The sequence below is a fragment of the Trichomycterus rosablanca genome, chromosome 2, assembly GCF_030014385.1.
Source record: "Trichomycterus rosablanca isolate fTriRos1 chromosome 2, fTriRos1.hap1, whole genome shotgun sequence".
NCBI classification, from domain to species: Eukaryota; Metazoa; Chordata; class Actinopteri; order Siluriformes; family Trichomycteridae; genus Trichomycterus; species Trichomycterus rosablanca.
Genome location: NC_085989.1, coordinates 50,216,866 through 50,231,865, shown reverse-complemented (window position 1 = coordinate 50,231,865; position 15,000 = coordinate 50,216,866). Strand labels below are relative to the sequence as shown.

At 44.9% G+C, this 15,000-nt stretch overlaps 1 protein-coding gene across 1 annotated transcript in view; it reads left to right on the top strand.

Annotated features, from left to right (window-relative positions):
* The window catches only part of LOC134334809 (glutamate receptor ionotropic, NMDA 2B-like), a 134,808-nt gene that overhangs the window by 46,550 nt on the left and 73,258 nt on the right, over positions 1-15,000 (top strand). Inside the window, exon 4 of the mRNA XM_063017276.1 lies at positions 14,262-14,897. Coding sequence (XP_062873346.1) covers positions 14,262-14,897 — 636 coding nt within the window. The remainder of the gene's footprint in view (positions 1-14,261; positions 14,898-15,000) is intronic.

The following is a 15,000-nucleotide window of genomic DNA, read 5'->3' as shown; positions in this document are numbered from 1 at the left end:
ACACACACACACACATCTCTCGACTGTAACACACAACCCGTCTATAATCACACTGCACACTAAAACACAACACACACATCATGATACACACACACACACACACACATCTCTTTGCTGTAACACACAACCCGTCTATAATCACACTGCACACTAAAACACAGCACACACATCATGATACACACACACACACACACACACACACACACACACACACACACACACATCTCTCGACTGTAACTCACACTAAAACACAACACACACATCATAATACACACACACACACACACACACATGAATCTCTCAGCTGTAACACACAACCCGTCTATAATCACACTGCACATTAAAACACAACACACACACATCGTGATACACACATAATGACACCAGTCCATGCTTGTATATTCAGCTGAACCCTTGACGTACTTTCCCAAAGCGATGCAGTGGTGCACCGGCGCCGGCTTTTTAATTTAGATACGAACCAAAGATCTGTGTCTGAAGCTTCAGCTACTCAGTGTGAGACAGACACCGGTGCAGTTATGTAAGAAAACATCTGTAGTATCTTTCTCCATCCTTCATGCATATAAAAAACGACCACACAAAGATAGCAGGTCCTGAAACAAGGGTTTATAATCATATAAAAGGTGCAGCTCATTATTCCTTTGTACCCAGTCTGCCACCTTCCCAAAACCAGGTGTAAATAATCCACAGCCACACTTTCATACTAGACAAACGACCTTATAATCACTGATATGAATGCGCTGGTGTCTCCTCTTATACACTATACAGCCAACAGTTTTCAGACACATGATAGTGAGCTTGTCGGACGTCCCATTTCAAAAACATACATACTCGGCTGCTCAGGTGGCGCAGCGGTAAAAAGAAACGCGCTGCAACCAGGGCTGGATTCTGAGAACGTGGTATCGAATCCAGCCTTGCTTTACCGGTTCGAAGCTGAGTGGCTATATGAGCAACGATTGGCCGGTTGCTCATATGGGGGGTCTCTCACTGTCAGAATGCGATTGCGTTCTCTGCCGGCTGATTGGAGGTGCTTACACAGAGATGGGAGAGGGTGCCCTTAGGGTGTGTCTCTCCGCATGAAACACTAGGCGGCGCCAAACTCGTCAATGTGTGGGTGGCAAAGATGCATCTGGCTGCTGCTCGTGTTTCGGAGGGGATACGGGTTAGCTTCAATCACCTCCGTCAGGGCAGGGTTCGGCATAGACAGAGAGGAAGCACGATGCTAATTGAACAATTGGATGCGCTAAAAGGGGAGAAAAAACAAAAAAAAACAAAAAACAAAAAACATACATACTCTACTGTATGTCATCTTTTCACTCTTCTGAAGTATGTCTGTGGGAATTTGTGCCCGTTCAGCGTTTGTAAAGCTGGGCGCTCATTGATCAGTCGGTGTTCCGGTTCATTCCAGAGCTGGAGTAGAGCTGAGGTCAGGGCTCTGTGCTGGACACTGGAGTCATGCTGGAAGAGAAAGGTCCTTCCCTAAACTGTTTCCTAACAGTCTAACCCAAAGTGCACTCAGGGACAATGTGCCAAACAGAGGGCAAGATTTGAACCCGGACCATGGGGCTGCTGGGTGTATTTTACCTACACTGTATAGCCAAAAGTATTCGGACACCTGACCGTCAGCTTGGTGACCTTTAAGTGGCGCTCTTTGAAGCATGTCTGTGGGAATTTGTGCCCATTTTGGGCGTCCCAGTTCAAAGACAAACATTATTAAAATAGAGTTCTTTTAAGCTAGAACAATAGTCGATCTTTTGAAGTATGTCTGTGGGAATTTGTGCCCATTCGGTCAAAAGATGACTCAGATGTTGGATGGGAAAGCCTCTGTCGATGTTCCGATTCATCCCAGAGAAGTTGAGTGAGCTGAGGTCAGGGTCTCTGTGCAGGACACTGGAGTCATGCTGGAAGAGAAAGGTCCTTCCCTAAACTGTTCTCTAAAAGTCAAAACTAAAAAGCACTCTGGGAGAACATGCCAAACAATGAACACAGGCGAGATTTGAACCCAGGACCCTGGTGCTGCTGGATGTATTTTACTTACCCTGTATGGCCAAAAGTATTTAGACACCCGACCGTCAGCTTGTCGGACGTCAGATTTCAAAAACAAATGGTATTAAGATACAGTGACCTCCAAGTGCCGCTGTTTTAAAGTGTGTCTGTGGGAATTTGTGCCTATTCGGTCAAAAGATGACACTGATGTTGGATGAGAAAGCCTCAGTCTGTGTTCCGGTTCATTCCAGAGATGTTGAGGGGGGCTGAGGTCAGGGCTCATGCTGGAACAGGAAATGTCCTTCCCTAAACTGTTGCTGTATAGTTGGAAGCAGAGCATTTCCTTTATATAACTGATTTATTCACCTGTTAGTGACGGTTGTGTCTGAAGTGTATTTGGTGTGTGTAGGAGGGTGTGAGTGTGTGTAAGTGTATGTGTGTGTATGTGTGTATCTGTGTGTGAGTAGGTGTGTGCATCTGTGTGTGTGTGAGTGTGTATGTGTGTTTGTGTATTAGTGCTGTGTGTATTAGTGTGTGTTTAGGTGTATGAGATGTGTGAGTGTGTGTAGGTGTGTGCATCTGTGTGTGTGTGAGTGTGTATGTTTGTTTGTGTATTAATGCTGTGTGTATTAGTGTGTGTTTAGGTGTATGAGATGTGTGAGTGTGTGTAGGTGTGTGCATCTGTGTGTGTGTGAGTGTGTATGTTTGTTTGTGTATTAATGCTGTGTGTATTAGTGTGTGTTTAGGTGTATGAGATGTGTGAGTGTGTGTAGGTGTGTGCATCTGTGTGTGTGTGAGTGTGTATGTTTGTTTGTGTATTAATGCTGTGTGTATTAGTGTGTGTTTAGGTGTATGAGATGTGTGAGTGTGTGTAGGTGTGTAAGTGTGTGCTTATTAGTGTGTGTGTGTGTTTTAGTGTGTGTGTGTATTAGTTTGTGTGTACGTGTAGGTGTATGAGTGTGTGTGTGTGTGTGTGTGTAGGTGTGAGTGTGTGTGTGTAGGTGTGTAGGTGTGAGTGTGTGTGTGTGTGTAGGTGTATGAGTGTGTGTGTGTGTAGGTGTATGAGTGTGTGTGTGTGTGTGTGTGTGTAGGTGTATGAGTGTGTGTGTGTAGGTGTATGAGTGCGTGTGTATTAGCGTGTGTGTATTAGTGTGTGTGATGACACCGATGTTGGATGAGAAAGCCTTGGTTGATGTTCCGGTTCATTCCAGAGCTGTTGCGTGGGGGGGCCGCGGTAACTTTGTGCAGGACAGTTATGCTGGAACAGAAAGGACCTTCCCTAAACTGTTGCTGCAAGGTTAAAAGCATGTCATTTTCTTTATATCACTGATTCATCTGTTAGACTGTTGTGTCTGAAACACATGTTGCTTCGGACTGGTGTTGAACTGTCTCTGTAAGAGGACTGAGAAGATCAGATTTGTGGCCAGCACGTGCTTCCTCTACATGACTGAAGTGTGTGATTTAAATATCAGCCGTGAGCTGATGAATGTAAACGACCTTTTTAAGGGACGCCATTGATTAAGCACAGACTAATTACTCTCTAACGGCTCCAGCCATGCATCGTTAACGTGGTGGCGTTGGACGTACCCGATTCCTCCTTGTGGTCAGGGATGCTAATGCGCTCGCTGTTTCCTGCTGTGTGCGGGTGTGGCTCTGCCTCGAGTGTACATGCTCCTGTCTCTGCTGTGTTCGCTGTCAAGGGTCCTGAACGGTTCCTCCTGAACGCTGGTGCACTACAGGAACAGAAGTTTTGGGACGCCCCCTCTAATGATTAAATAAAGCAATAAGCCACGAGAGGCCGTGTGTGTAGGTGTATGAGATGTGTGTGTAGGTGTGTGTGTATTAGTGCTGTGTGTATTAATGTGTGTGTAGGTGTATGAGATGTGTGTGTAGGTGTATGAGATGTGTGAGTGTGTGTAGGTGTATGTGTATTAGTGTGTGTGTGTGTATTAGTGTGTGTGTGTAGGTGTGAGTATGTGTGTGTGTATTAGTGTGTATGTGTGTTTGTGTATTAGTGCTGTGTGTATTAGTGTGTATGTGTGTTTGTGTATTAGTGTGTGTATTAGTGTGTATGTGTGTTTGTGTATTAGTGCTGTGTGTATTAGTGTTTATGTGTGTTTGTGTAATAGTATGTGTATTAGTGTTTATGTGTGTTTGTGTATAAGTGCTGTGTGTATTAATGTGTGTGTAGGTGTATGAGATGTGTGAGTGTGTGTAAGTGTATGTGTGTGGATGTGTGTATCTGTGTGTGAGTAGGTGTGTGCATCTTTTTTTTTTTTTTTTTGAGAGTGTGTATTAGTGTGTGTGTGTGTATTAGTGTGTGTGTATTAGTTTGTGTGTGTGTGTGTGTGTAGGTGTATGAGATATGTGTGTGTGTGTGTATTAGTGTGTGTGTATTAGTTTGTGTGTGTGTGTGTGTAGGTGTATGAGATGTGTGTGTGTGTAGGTGTATGAGATGTGTGAGGGTGTGTAAGTGTGTGTATTAGTGTGTGTGTGTGGATTAGTGTGTGTGTGTGTTAGTGTGTGTGTATTAGTTTGTGTGTGTGTGTAGGTGTATGAGATGTGTGTGTCTGTGTATGTGTGTGTATTAGTGTTGAGTGTGTTTGTGGTATGTGTGTGTGTGGTGTGTAGGTGTATGAGATGTGTGGGTGTAGGTGTATGAGTGTGTGTGTGTAGGTGTATGAGATGTGTGTGTGTAGGTGTATGAGTGTGTGTGTGTGTAGGTGTATGAGATGTGTGAGGGTGTGTAAGTGTGTGTGTGTGTGTGTTAGTGTGTGTGTATTAGTTTGTGTGTGTGTGTGTAGGTGTATGAGATGTGTGAGGGTGTGTAAGTGTGTAAGTGTGTTTGTGTGTTAGTGTGTGTGTATTAGTTTGTGTGTGTGTGTGTAGGTGTATGAGTGTGTGTGTGTAGATGTATGAGATGTGTGTGTGTAGGTGTATGAGTTTGTGTGTGTGTGTAGGTGTATGAGTGTGTGTGTGTAGGTGTATGAGATGTGTGTGTGTAGGTGTATGAGTGTGTGTGTGTAGGTGTATGAGATGTGTGTGTGTAGGTGTATGAGTGTGTGTGTGTGTAGGTGTATGAGATGTGTGAGGGTGTGTAAGTGTGTGTGTGTGTGTGTGTTAGTGTGTGTGTATTAGTTTGTGTGTGTGTGTAGGTGTATGAGATGTGTGAGGGTGTGTAAGTGTGTTTGTGTGTTAGTGTGTGTATTAGTTTGTGTGTGTGTGTGTAGGTGTATGAGATGTGTGTGTGTAGGTGTATGAGATGTGTGTGTGTAGGTGTATGAGATGTGTGAGGGTGTGTAAGTGTGTGTGTGTGTGTGTAGATGTATGAGATGTGTGTGTGTAGGTGTATGAGTTTGTGTGTGTGTGTAGGTGTATGAGTGTGTGTGTGTAGGTGTATGAGATGTGTGTGTGTAGGTGTATGAGTGTGTGTGTGTAGGTGTATGAGTGTGTGTGTGTAGGTGTATGAGATGTGTGTGTGTAGGTGTATGAGTGTGTGTGTGTAGGTGTATGAGTGTGTGTGTGTAGGTGTATGAGTGTTTGTGTGTAGGTGTATGAGTGTTTGTGTGTAGGTGTTTGAGATGTGTGTGTGTAGGTGTATGAGATGTGTGTGTGTAGGTGTATGGGATGTGTGTGTGTAGGTGTATGAGATGTGTGTGTGTAGGTGTATGAGATGTGTGTGTTTAGGTGTATGAGTGTGTGTGTGTAGGTGTATGAGTGTGTGTGTGTAGGTGTATGAGTGTGTGTGTGTAGGTGTATGGGATGTGTGTGTGTAGGTGTATGAGATGTGTGTGTAGGTGTATGAGATGTGTGTGTGTAGGTGTATGAGTGTGTGTGTGTAGGTGTATGAGTGTGTGTGTGTAGGTGTATGAGTGTTTGTGTGTAGGTGTTTGAGATGTGTGTGTGTAGGTGTATGAGATGTGTGTGTGTAGGTGTATGGGATGTGTGTGTGTAGGTGTATGAGATGTGTGTGTGTAGGTGTATGAGATGTGTGTGTTTAGGTGTATGAGTGTGTGTGTGTAGGTGTATGAGATGTGTGAGGGTGTGTAAGTGTGTGTGTGTATTAGTGTGTGTGTATTAGTTTGTGTGTGTGTGTGTAGGTCTATGAGATGTGTGTGTGTAGGTGTATGAGTGTGTGTGTATTAGTTTGTGTGTGTGCGTGTAGGTGTATGAGTGTGTGTGTATTAGTTTGTGTGTGTGTGTGTAGGTGTATGAGTGTGTGTGTGTAGGTGTATGAGATGTGTGAGGGTGTGTAAGTGTGTGTGTGTGTTAGTGTGTGTGTATTAGTGTGTGTGTGTGTGTGTGTAGGTGTATGAGATGTGTGTGTGTAGGTGTATGAGATGTGTGAGGGTGTGTAAGTGTGTGTGTGTGTTAGTGTGTGTGTATTAGTTTGTGTGTGTGTGTAGGTGTATGAGATGTGTGTGTGTGTAGGTGTATGAGGTGTGTGTGTGTAGGTGTATGAGGTGTGTGTGTGTAGGTGTATGAGATGTGTGTGTGTAGGTGTATGAGGTGTGTGTGTGTAGGTGTATGAGATGTGTGTGTGTGTAGGTGTATTAGTGTGTGTGTGTAGGTGTATGAGATGTGTGAGGGTGTGTAAGTGTGTTTTTGTGTTAGTGTTTGTGTATTAGTTTGTGTGTGTGTGTAGGTGTATGAGATGTGTGTGTGTGTAGGTGTATGAGTGTGTGTGTGTGTAGGTGTATGAGATGTGTGAGGGTGTGTAAGTGTATTTGTGTGTTAGTGTGTGTGTGTATTAGTTTGTGTGTGTGTGTAGGTGTATGAGATGTGTGTGTGTGTAGGTGTATGAGATGTGTGTGTGTAGGTGTATGAGATGTGTGAGGGTGTGTAAGTCAAGTCAAGTCAAGTCAACTTTATTTATATAGCGCTTTTTACAATAGACATTGTCTCAAAGCAACTTTACAAAATCCAGGACCAACAGATACAAAAACCCCTGTTGAGCAAGCCGAGGGTGACTGTGGCAAGGAAAAACTCCCTGAAAATTACAGGAAGAAACCTTGAGAGGAACCAGACTCAGCAGGGCCCATCCTTCATGGGTGGCCTGGAGGATACTTTAAATAAATATACGATTTACACAAATCATACAAACACAGAATTAAATGATCTAAAAGTCATAACTGGTAATAAATAGATAAATAAACAATTAAATAATAATAGAGTTGTTATCCGCTCTAGTCTTCAATAAAGTCTGTAGTGATTTCTTGTCGTTGCAATTACTCCAGACCCGTCACATCTGACAGGAGAAGCATCGTTGTCCCGGCAGTCTCGACTTCAATCCTTAACCTCGGCGGGTGAACAGGTTTCCATCAGAATGCCCTCGGGGTAAAACAACAGAGAATGTAGTTAATTATGTACAATGCTAGTTGACAAACAGTTTTACAGAGAGTTTTAGACTCCGGCAGCCCTAATTATTACAGCATAACTAAAAGGGAGAGCGAGCAGGTAACAAGGTCATGAAGGCTTTCACAGGACATCAGCGCCCATCTCCCCACCGTCACCAAACCTGAGTGATCGGACAAGAGAGGCAGAACGACAGCAACCCAACATCCCTGATCACCACAAGTTTCTATGACCAAGAACCCCCAAGCTCTGCGCCTTTGTCTATACTAATCAAAAGCCTGAGAAAATAAATATGTTTTCAGTCTAGACTTAAACATTGAGTAAGTGTGTTTGTGTGTTAGTGTGTGTGTATTAGTTTGTGTGTGTGTGTGTAGGTGTATGAGATGTGTGTGTGTAGGTGTATGAGTGTGTGTGTGTAGGTGTATGAGATGTGTGAGGGTGTGTAAGTGTGTGTATTAGTGTGTGTGTGTGTGTTAGTGTGTGTATTAGTTTGTGTGTGTGTGTAGGTGTATGAGATGTGTGTGTCTGTGTATGTGTGTGTATTAGTGTTGAGTGTGTTTGTGGTATGTGTGTGTGTGGTGTGTGTATTAGTGTGTGTGTTTGTGTGTTAGTGTGTGTGTGTATTAGTTTGTGTGTGTGTGTAGGTGTATGAGATGTGTGTGTCTGTGTATATGTGTGTATTAGTGTTGAGTGTGTTTGTGGTATGTGTGTGTGTGGTGTGTGTATTAGTGTGTGTGTTTGTGTGTTAGTGTGTGTGTGTATTAGTTTGTGTGTGTGTGTGTAGGTGTATGAGATGTGTGTGTCTGTGTATGTGTGTGTATTAGTGTTGAGTGTGTTTGTGGTATGTGTGTGTGTGGTGTGTGTATTAGTGTGTGTGTTTGTGTGTTAGTGTGTGTGTGTATTAGTTTGTGTGTGTGTGTGTAGGTGTATGAGATGTGTGTGTCTGTGTATGTGTGTGTATTAGTGTTGAGTGTGTTTGTGGTATGTGTGTGTGTGGTGTGTGTATTAGTGTGTGTTTTAGTGTGTATTTGTGTGTGTATTAGTTTGTGTGTGTGTAGGTGTATGAGTGTGTGTAGGTGTATGAGTGTGTGTATCTGTGTATGTGTGTGTATTAGTGTTGAATGTGTTTGTGGTATGTGTGTGTGTGTGTGTGTGTGGTGTGTGTATTAGTGTGTATTTGTGTGTGTATTAGTTTGTGTGTGTGTGTAGGTGTATGAGTGTGTGTAGGTGTATGAGTGTGTGTATCTGTGTATGTGTGTATTAGTGTTGAGTGTGTTTGTGGTATGTGTGTGTGTGGTGTGTGTATTAGTATGTGTGTGTGTGTGTGTGTTGATAAATCAGGATGTTTATAAATCTGAGCGACTCCGAAGCCGCTTTTTTAATTAAATCATTGAATCAAACTGCCAGATTTATTAAACGTAACCGAGCTGAGACACCACACGCACACACACACACACACACACACACACACACACACACACACACACACACACACACACTCACACACACTCACCTTCAAACTCAAATAGCTTTACTGGCATGACAAAATATGGACATTCGTATTGCTAAAGCTCACACACACAAACACACACACACACACACACACAAACACACACACACACACACACACACACACACACACACACACACCCACACACATATACAGTTGTGATGGTGAGGTTTCAGTGAGACCCTGGAGCTGTGCCACACCCACATCACCTGCTGCACATCATGTTTCTAATTGTTTAATTCAGATAATAATGCACCTCGACTGTTTTATCCTGCTCAGGGTCACGGCTGGCTCCGTTTGGCTCCGTGCTGATCGATCACAGGGCTTCGCCTCAGTAGGAGCATTTTAAGGGATCTAAGAATTTAGACATGCCCTTTTCTCATGAGTGTAGGATGATGGGAAATATTGTTTATGTAGAGAGATCATGAGGTTTTCACACAGACCCGGGGACTGGACAGTCTGAGCTAAACTGCGTAAAAAGTACATCTTTAAACACGTTAATTGTGGAGCTGATCTGTGATTCAGACATGAATTTATAATAAAGCGACTTCTAGTGATTCACATCCAGCGTGAGGACACAGAAGCACCTTCAGCAGGATCCATCCAGACCTGATTAAACATGTACCGCTTCTAAAAGGTCAGCAAATAAAACTCAAGTGACCACGGTGTAACACGGGCAGTAAAGAAAAGACAAACTCAAAGAGCCGAGCTGTAAATTACCACTGCTCCACCCGGGCCGGGGACTTCTGCTGAGCGTGGCCTAGCACCGGCGCATTAGCAACAGCTGTTGTTTACATGAATTTTGCCAAGCCTGTAGATAAACATTTACGATCTGTGACGTTATAATGATACGAGATGCTGGGCTGGCATCATCAGCACCAGGATATTTAATGTTGGGACAGGGAAACGGGGGCACGGGGACAATCTACATTCAAACCTTTCCACCTCAGCCACGTGTAAAATCTTATTCTGCAATATTTGGTTGCTCGTTTCATTTCTTTCTGGGTTTCTCATGTATGTGAGTGACTGAGTGAGTGAATGAGAGTGTAAGTGAGTGAGTGAATGAGTAAGTGTGTGAGTGAGTAAAAGAGAGTTAGTGAGTGTGTGAGTGAGTAAATGAGAGAGCAAATGAGTGAGTGTGTGAGTAAATGAGTGCGTGAGTGTGTGAGTGAATTATTGAGTGAGTTAGTGAGTAAATTAGTGAATGATTGAGTGAGTGAGCGAGCAAGTAAATGAGTGAGTGAGCAAGTAAATAAGTGAACGAACGAGGGAGTGATTAAATGAGTGAGTGTGTGAATAAGTGAGTGAATGAGTGAGTGAGTGAATAAGAGAGTGTGTGAGTGAATGAGTGAGTGAATAAGAGAGTAAATGAGTAAATATATGAGTGAGTGAATAAGAGAGTGAGTGAGTGAATAAGAGAGTGAGTGAGTGAATAAATGAGGGAGTAAATAAGAGAGTGAGTGAATAAATGAGGGAGTGAATAAGAAAATGAGTGAGTGAATAAATCAGTGAGTGAATAAGAGAGTGAGTGAATGAGTGAGTGAATAAAAGAGTGTGTGAGTGAATGAGTGAGTAAATAAGAGTAAGTGAGTGAATAAATGAGCGAGTGAATAAGAGTGAGTGAGTGAATAAATCAGTGAGTGAATAAGAGAGTGAGTGAATGAGTGAGTGAATAAAAAAGTGTTTGAGTGAATGAGTGAGTAAATAAGAGAGTAAGTGAGTGAATAAATGAGCGAGTGAATAAGAGAGTGAGTGAGTGAATAAATGAGTGAGTGAAAAAGAGAGTGAGTGAATAAATGAGCAAGTGAATAAGAGAGTGAGTGAGTGAGTGAATAAGTGAGTGAATAAATGAGGGAGTGAGTGAATAACTGAGCGAGTAAAAAAGAGAGTGAGTGAATAAATGAGCAAGTGAATAAGAGAGTAAGTGAATAAATGAGTGAGTGAATGAGTGAGTGAGTGAGTGAATAAGTGAGTGAGTGCAAATGTGAGTGAATGAGTGAATAAGTGAGTGAATGAGTGAGTGAGTGAATAAGTGAGTGAATGAGTGAGTGAGTGAATAAGTGAGTGAATGAGTGAGTGAACGAGTGAGTGAGTGAATGAGTGTGAGTGAATAAGTGAGTGAATGAGTGAGTGAGTGAATAAGTGAATAAGTGAGTGAATGAGTGAGTGAGTGCAAATGTGAGTGAATAAGTGAGTGAATGAGTGAGTGAGTGAGTGAATAAGTGAGTGAATGAGTGAGTGAGTGCAAATGTGAGTGAATAAGTGAGTGAATGTATGATGGAGAGAGTTGCACTGCCGTGAATTGGTTGTTTATCCAGGGTTTATCCTTGCACCCAGCATTTCCAGGATGAAGCAGTTAGTGTGAATGAATGAATGAATGAATTTAATTATTTTGAGTTTAAAAACAAACAACAACAGATTCTGATCCACAGTAAACAGCAGCAGAGCAGAACAATCACATTCACACCTCAGTCCTAATCCAACAACACACAGCTGCAGCAGATTAAAGCTCTCCAATCATTTAAAGCTGTCAGAGCCGTGTGTGTGTGTGTGTGTGTGTGAGTGTGTGTGTGTGTGTGTGTATGTGTGTGTGTATGTGTGTGTGTAGGTAGATGCAGAATCTAAATATAGCCCAGCTGCAGGACAGAGCATCGTATCTCTCACACCTACACACACTCCTGTACGCCCGTCTATACACTCCAGCCGCGGGAGAAAGTTTGTGAACCCCTCAGAACTACCAATCAGATTAGGTTCTGACAAAAGAACAGCGGCCAAATTCAACCCAGTGTGGAACGTATCACATTTAGTCTGCTGTACGATCCACGCTCATGCTGGCTGAGGAGTGCCGCAGACTAGCACACATGAGCACAGACACTCCAAAATCAATTCCAACTTCTTAAAGCTCATGGATTTGGAATAGGGTGTCCAACCCGCTCATAGTCAGGTGTCCACATACTTTTGGACGTGTATTGTTCAGCACTTTTACACCCGCCAGACACACTCTTCATATTTCATCCATGAGCACCACTATTGACTTCCCTCGCATCAAACATCGATCTGTGTGTGTGTGTGTGTGTGTGTATGTGCGTGTGTGTGTGTATGTGCGTGTGTGTGTGTATGTGCATGTGTGTGCGTGTGTGTGTGTATGTGTGTGTTTGTGTGCGAGCGAGTGAGATGATTTTCTGGACTGTAATGGAGGACTGTGAGAGTCCTTTTCCTCAGTGTGTGTGTGTGTGTGTGGGTGTGTGTGTGCGTGAGCGAGATGGTTTTCTGGACTGTAATGGAGGACTGTGAGAGTCCTTTTCCTCAGTGTGTGTGTGTGTGTGTGTGTGGGTGTGTGTGTGCGTGAGCGAGATGGTTTTCTGGACTGTAATGGAGGACTGCGAGAGTCCATTTCCTCAGTGTGTGTGTGAGTGAGATGGTTTTATGGACTTTAATGGAGGACTGCGAGAGTCTTTTTCCTCAGTGTGTGTGTGTGCGTGTGTGTGTGTGTGCATGAGTGAGATGGTTTTCTGGACTGTAACGAAGGACTACGAGAGTCCTTTTCCTCAGTGTGTGTGAGTGTGTGTGAGTGAGATGGTTTTCTGGACTGTAATGGAGGACTGCGAGAGTCCTTTTCCTCAGTGTGTGTGAGTGTGTGTGAGTGAGATGGTTTTCTGGACTGTAATGGAGGACTGCAAGAGTCTTTTTCCTCAGTGTGTGTGAGTGTGTGTGAGTGAGATGGTTTTCTGGACTGTAATGGAGGACTGCGAGAGTCTTTTTCCTCAGTATGTGTGAGTGTGTGTGAGTGAGATGGTTTTCTGGACTGTAATGGAGGACTGCAAGAGTCTTTTTCCTCAGTGTGTGTGTGTGTGTGTGTGTGTGTGCGCGAGTGAGATGGTTTTATGGACTGTAATGGAGGACTGCGAGAGTCTTTTTCCTCAGTGTGTGTGAGTGTGTGTGTGCGCGAGTGAGATGGTTTTATGGACTTTAATGGAGGACTGCGAAAGTCTTTTTCCTCAGTGTGTGTTTGTGTGTGTGCGTGAGCGAGATGGTTTTATGGACTGTAACGAAGGACTGCGAGAGTCCTTTTCCTCAGTGTGTGTGTGTGTGTGCGAGATGATTTTCTGGACTGTAATGGAGGACTGCGAGAGTCCTTTTCCTCAGTGTGTGTGTGTGTGTGAGTGAGATGGTTTTATGGACTTTAATGGAGGACTGCGAGAGTCTTTTTCCTCAGTGTGTGTGTGTGTGTGTGTGCATGAGTGAGATGGTTTTCTGGACTGTAACGGAGGACTGCGAGAGTCCTTTTCCTCAGTGTGTGTGTGTGTGCATGAGTGAGATGGTTTTCTGGACTGTAATGGAGGACTGCGAGAGTCCTTTTCCTCAGTGTGTGTGTGTGTGTGAGTGAGATGGTTTTCTGGACTGTAATGGAGGACTGCGAGAGTCCTTTTCCTCAGTGTGTGTGTGTGTGTGTGTGTGTGCACGAGCGATATGGTTTTCTGGACTGTAACGGAGTACTGTGAGAGTCCTTTTCCTCAGTGTGTGTGTGTGTGTGTGTGTGTGTGTGTGCACGAGCGAGATGGTTTTCTGGACTGTAACGGAGTACTGTGAGAGTCCTTTTCCTCAGTGTGTGTGTGTGTGTGTGTGTGTGCACGAGTGAGATGGTTTTCTGGACTGTAGTGGAGGACTGCGAGAGTCCTTTTCCTCTGTGTGTGTGTGTGATGATTTTCTGGACTGTAACGGAGGACTGCGAGAGTCCTTTTCCTCAGTGTGTGTGATTATTTTCTGGACTGTTATGGAGGACTGCGAGAGTCCTTTTCCTCAGTGTGTGTGTGTGTGTGTATGGGCCCAACAGTGGCAACCTGGCAGTGGTGGGACTTGAACCAGCAACCTTCTAATTACTAGTCCAGTACCTTAACCGCTAAGCTACAACTGCCCAGGTTCCAAGGTCCAGGTGATCTAGATGACCATAGTTCCATAGGTCAGAGAGTAGGGGGTTTTTAGTCCCTACCTGTGCCCCCTTTACCCCACCCAACATTTTCTCTGCAGGTACCCACCCCATGACAACAGCAGTGGTTTAGGTTGTGTATTTTTGACCAAGGGTGGCACTGTTGCCCGGTGGTCCGGGTCCTTTCTGTGTGGAGTTTGCATGTTCTCCCCGTGTCTGTGTGGGTTTCCTCCAACAGTCCAAAAACATGCAGTCAGGTTAATTGGAGACACTGAATTGCCATATAGGTGAATGGGTGTGTGTGTCTGTGTGTGATGGACTGGCGCCCCGTCCAGGGTGTTACTGTGTGCCTTGCTCCCATTGAAAAGCCGAAATAGGCTCCAGCACCCCCTGCGACCCTGACCGGATAAGCGGGTAAGACAATGAATGAATTTTGACCAAACCCTCTCTTGTGTTTCTCTGCAGGTTCCTCCTTCCTTCTCCACCATGTTGGGTTATGGTCGCTGCTGCTTGTGTCCGCCCCCTCATGGAAAGTGGGCGCGCCCTGCGTCGTTAACCTCGGCCCTACCTCGTCCGCCCCGCCGCTCCCCCTACCATCTGCTCCTGCTGCTGCTCCTCCTGCTGGTCTCGTATCCAGGCTGCCAGTCGCGTCGGGACAGAGGTCCGGGGACCGGCGTGAGCAACTACATCCCCGGGGCGTGGCCTGACCCGGGCCTCGAGCACAGACCCTGGTCCAAACAGTGGGTGGGGTCCAAGCTGCTGCAGGGCCTCACTATAGCCGTGGTGCTGGTGGGGAACTCCAGCGAGGTCACCCTGTCCGGGACCAGGGAGGGCAAGGACGACTGGAAGGGTCAGGGGAACGAGGGCGCGGGGATCGAGGCGCTGGGCAACGTGGAGGTGGTGAGGATGAACGAGACCGACCCCAGCAGCATCATCCAGAGCGTGTGCGACCTCATGACCCAGCACTGGCTGCAGGGGGTCGTGTTCGGAGACGACACCGATCAGGAGGCCATCGCCCAAATCCTCGACTTCATCTCCGCCCAAACCCGGACGCCCATCCTCGGAGTCAAAGGGGGGTCGTCCATGATCATGGCTGCTAAGGTACAACACTGGGGTGGGGGGCTTCTGCATGAGGCTAGCACATCTAAGAGTTTTGTGTATGTGTGTGTGTGTGTGAGGACTGAATGGAGTGTGTGTGTGTGTG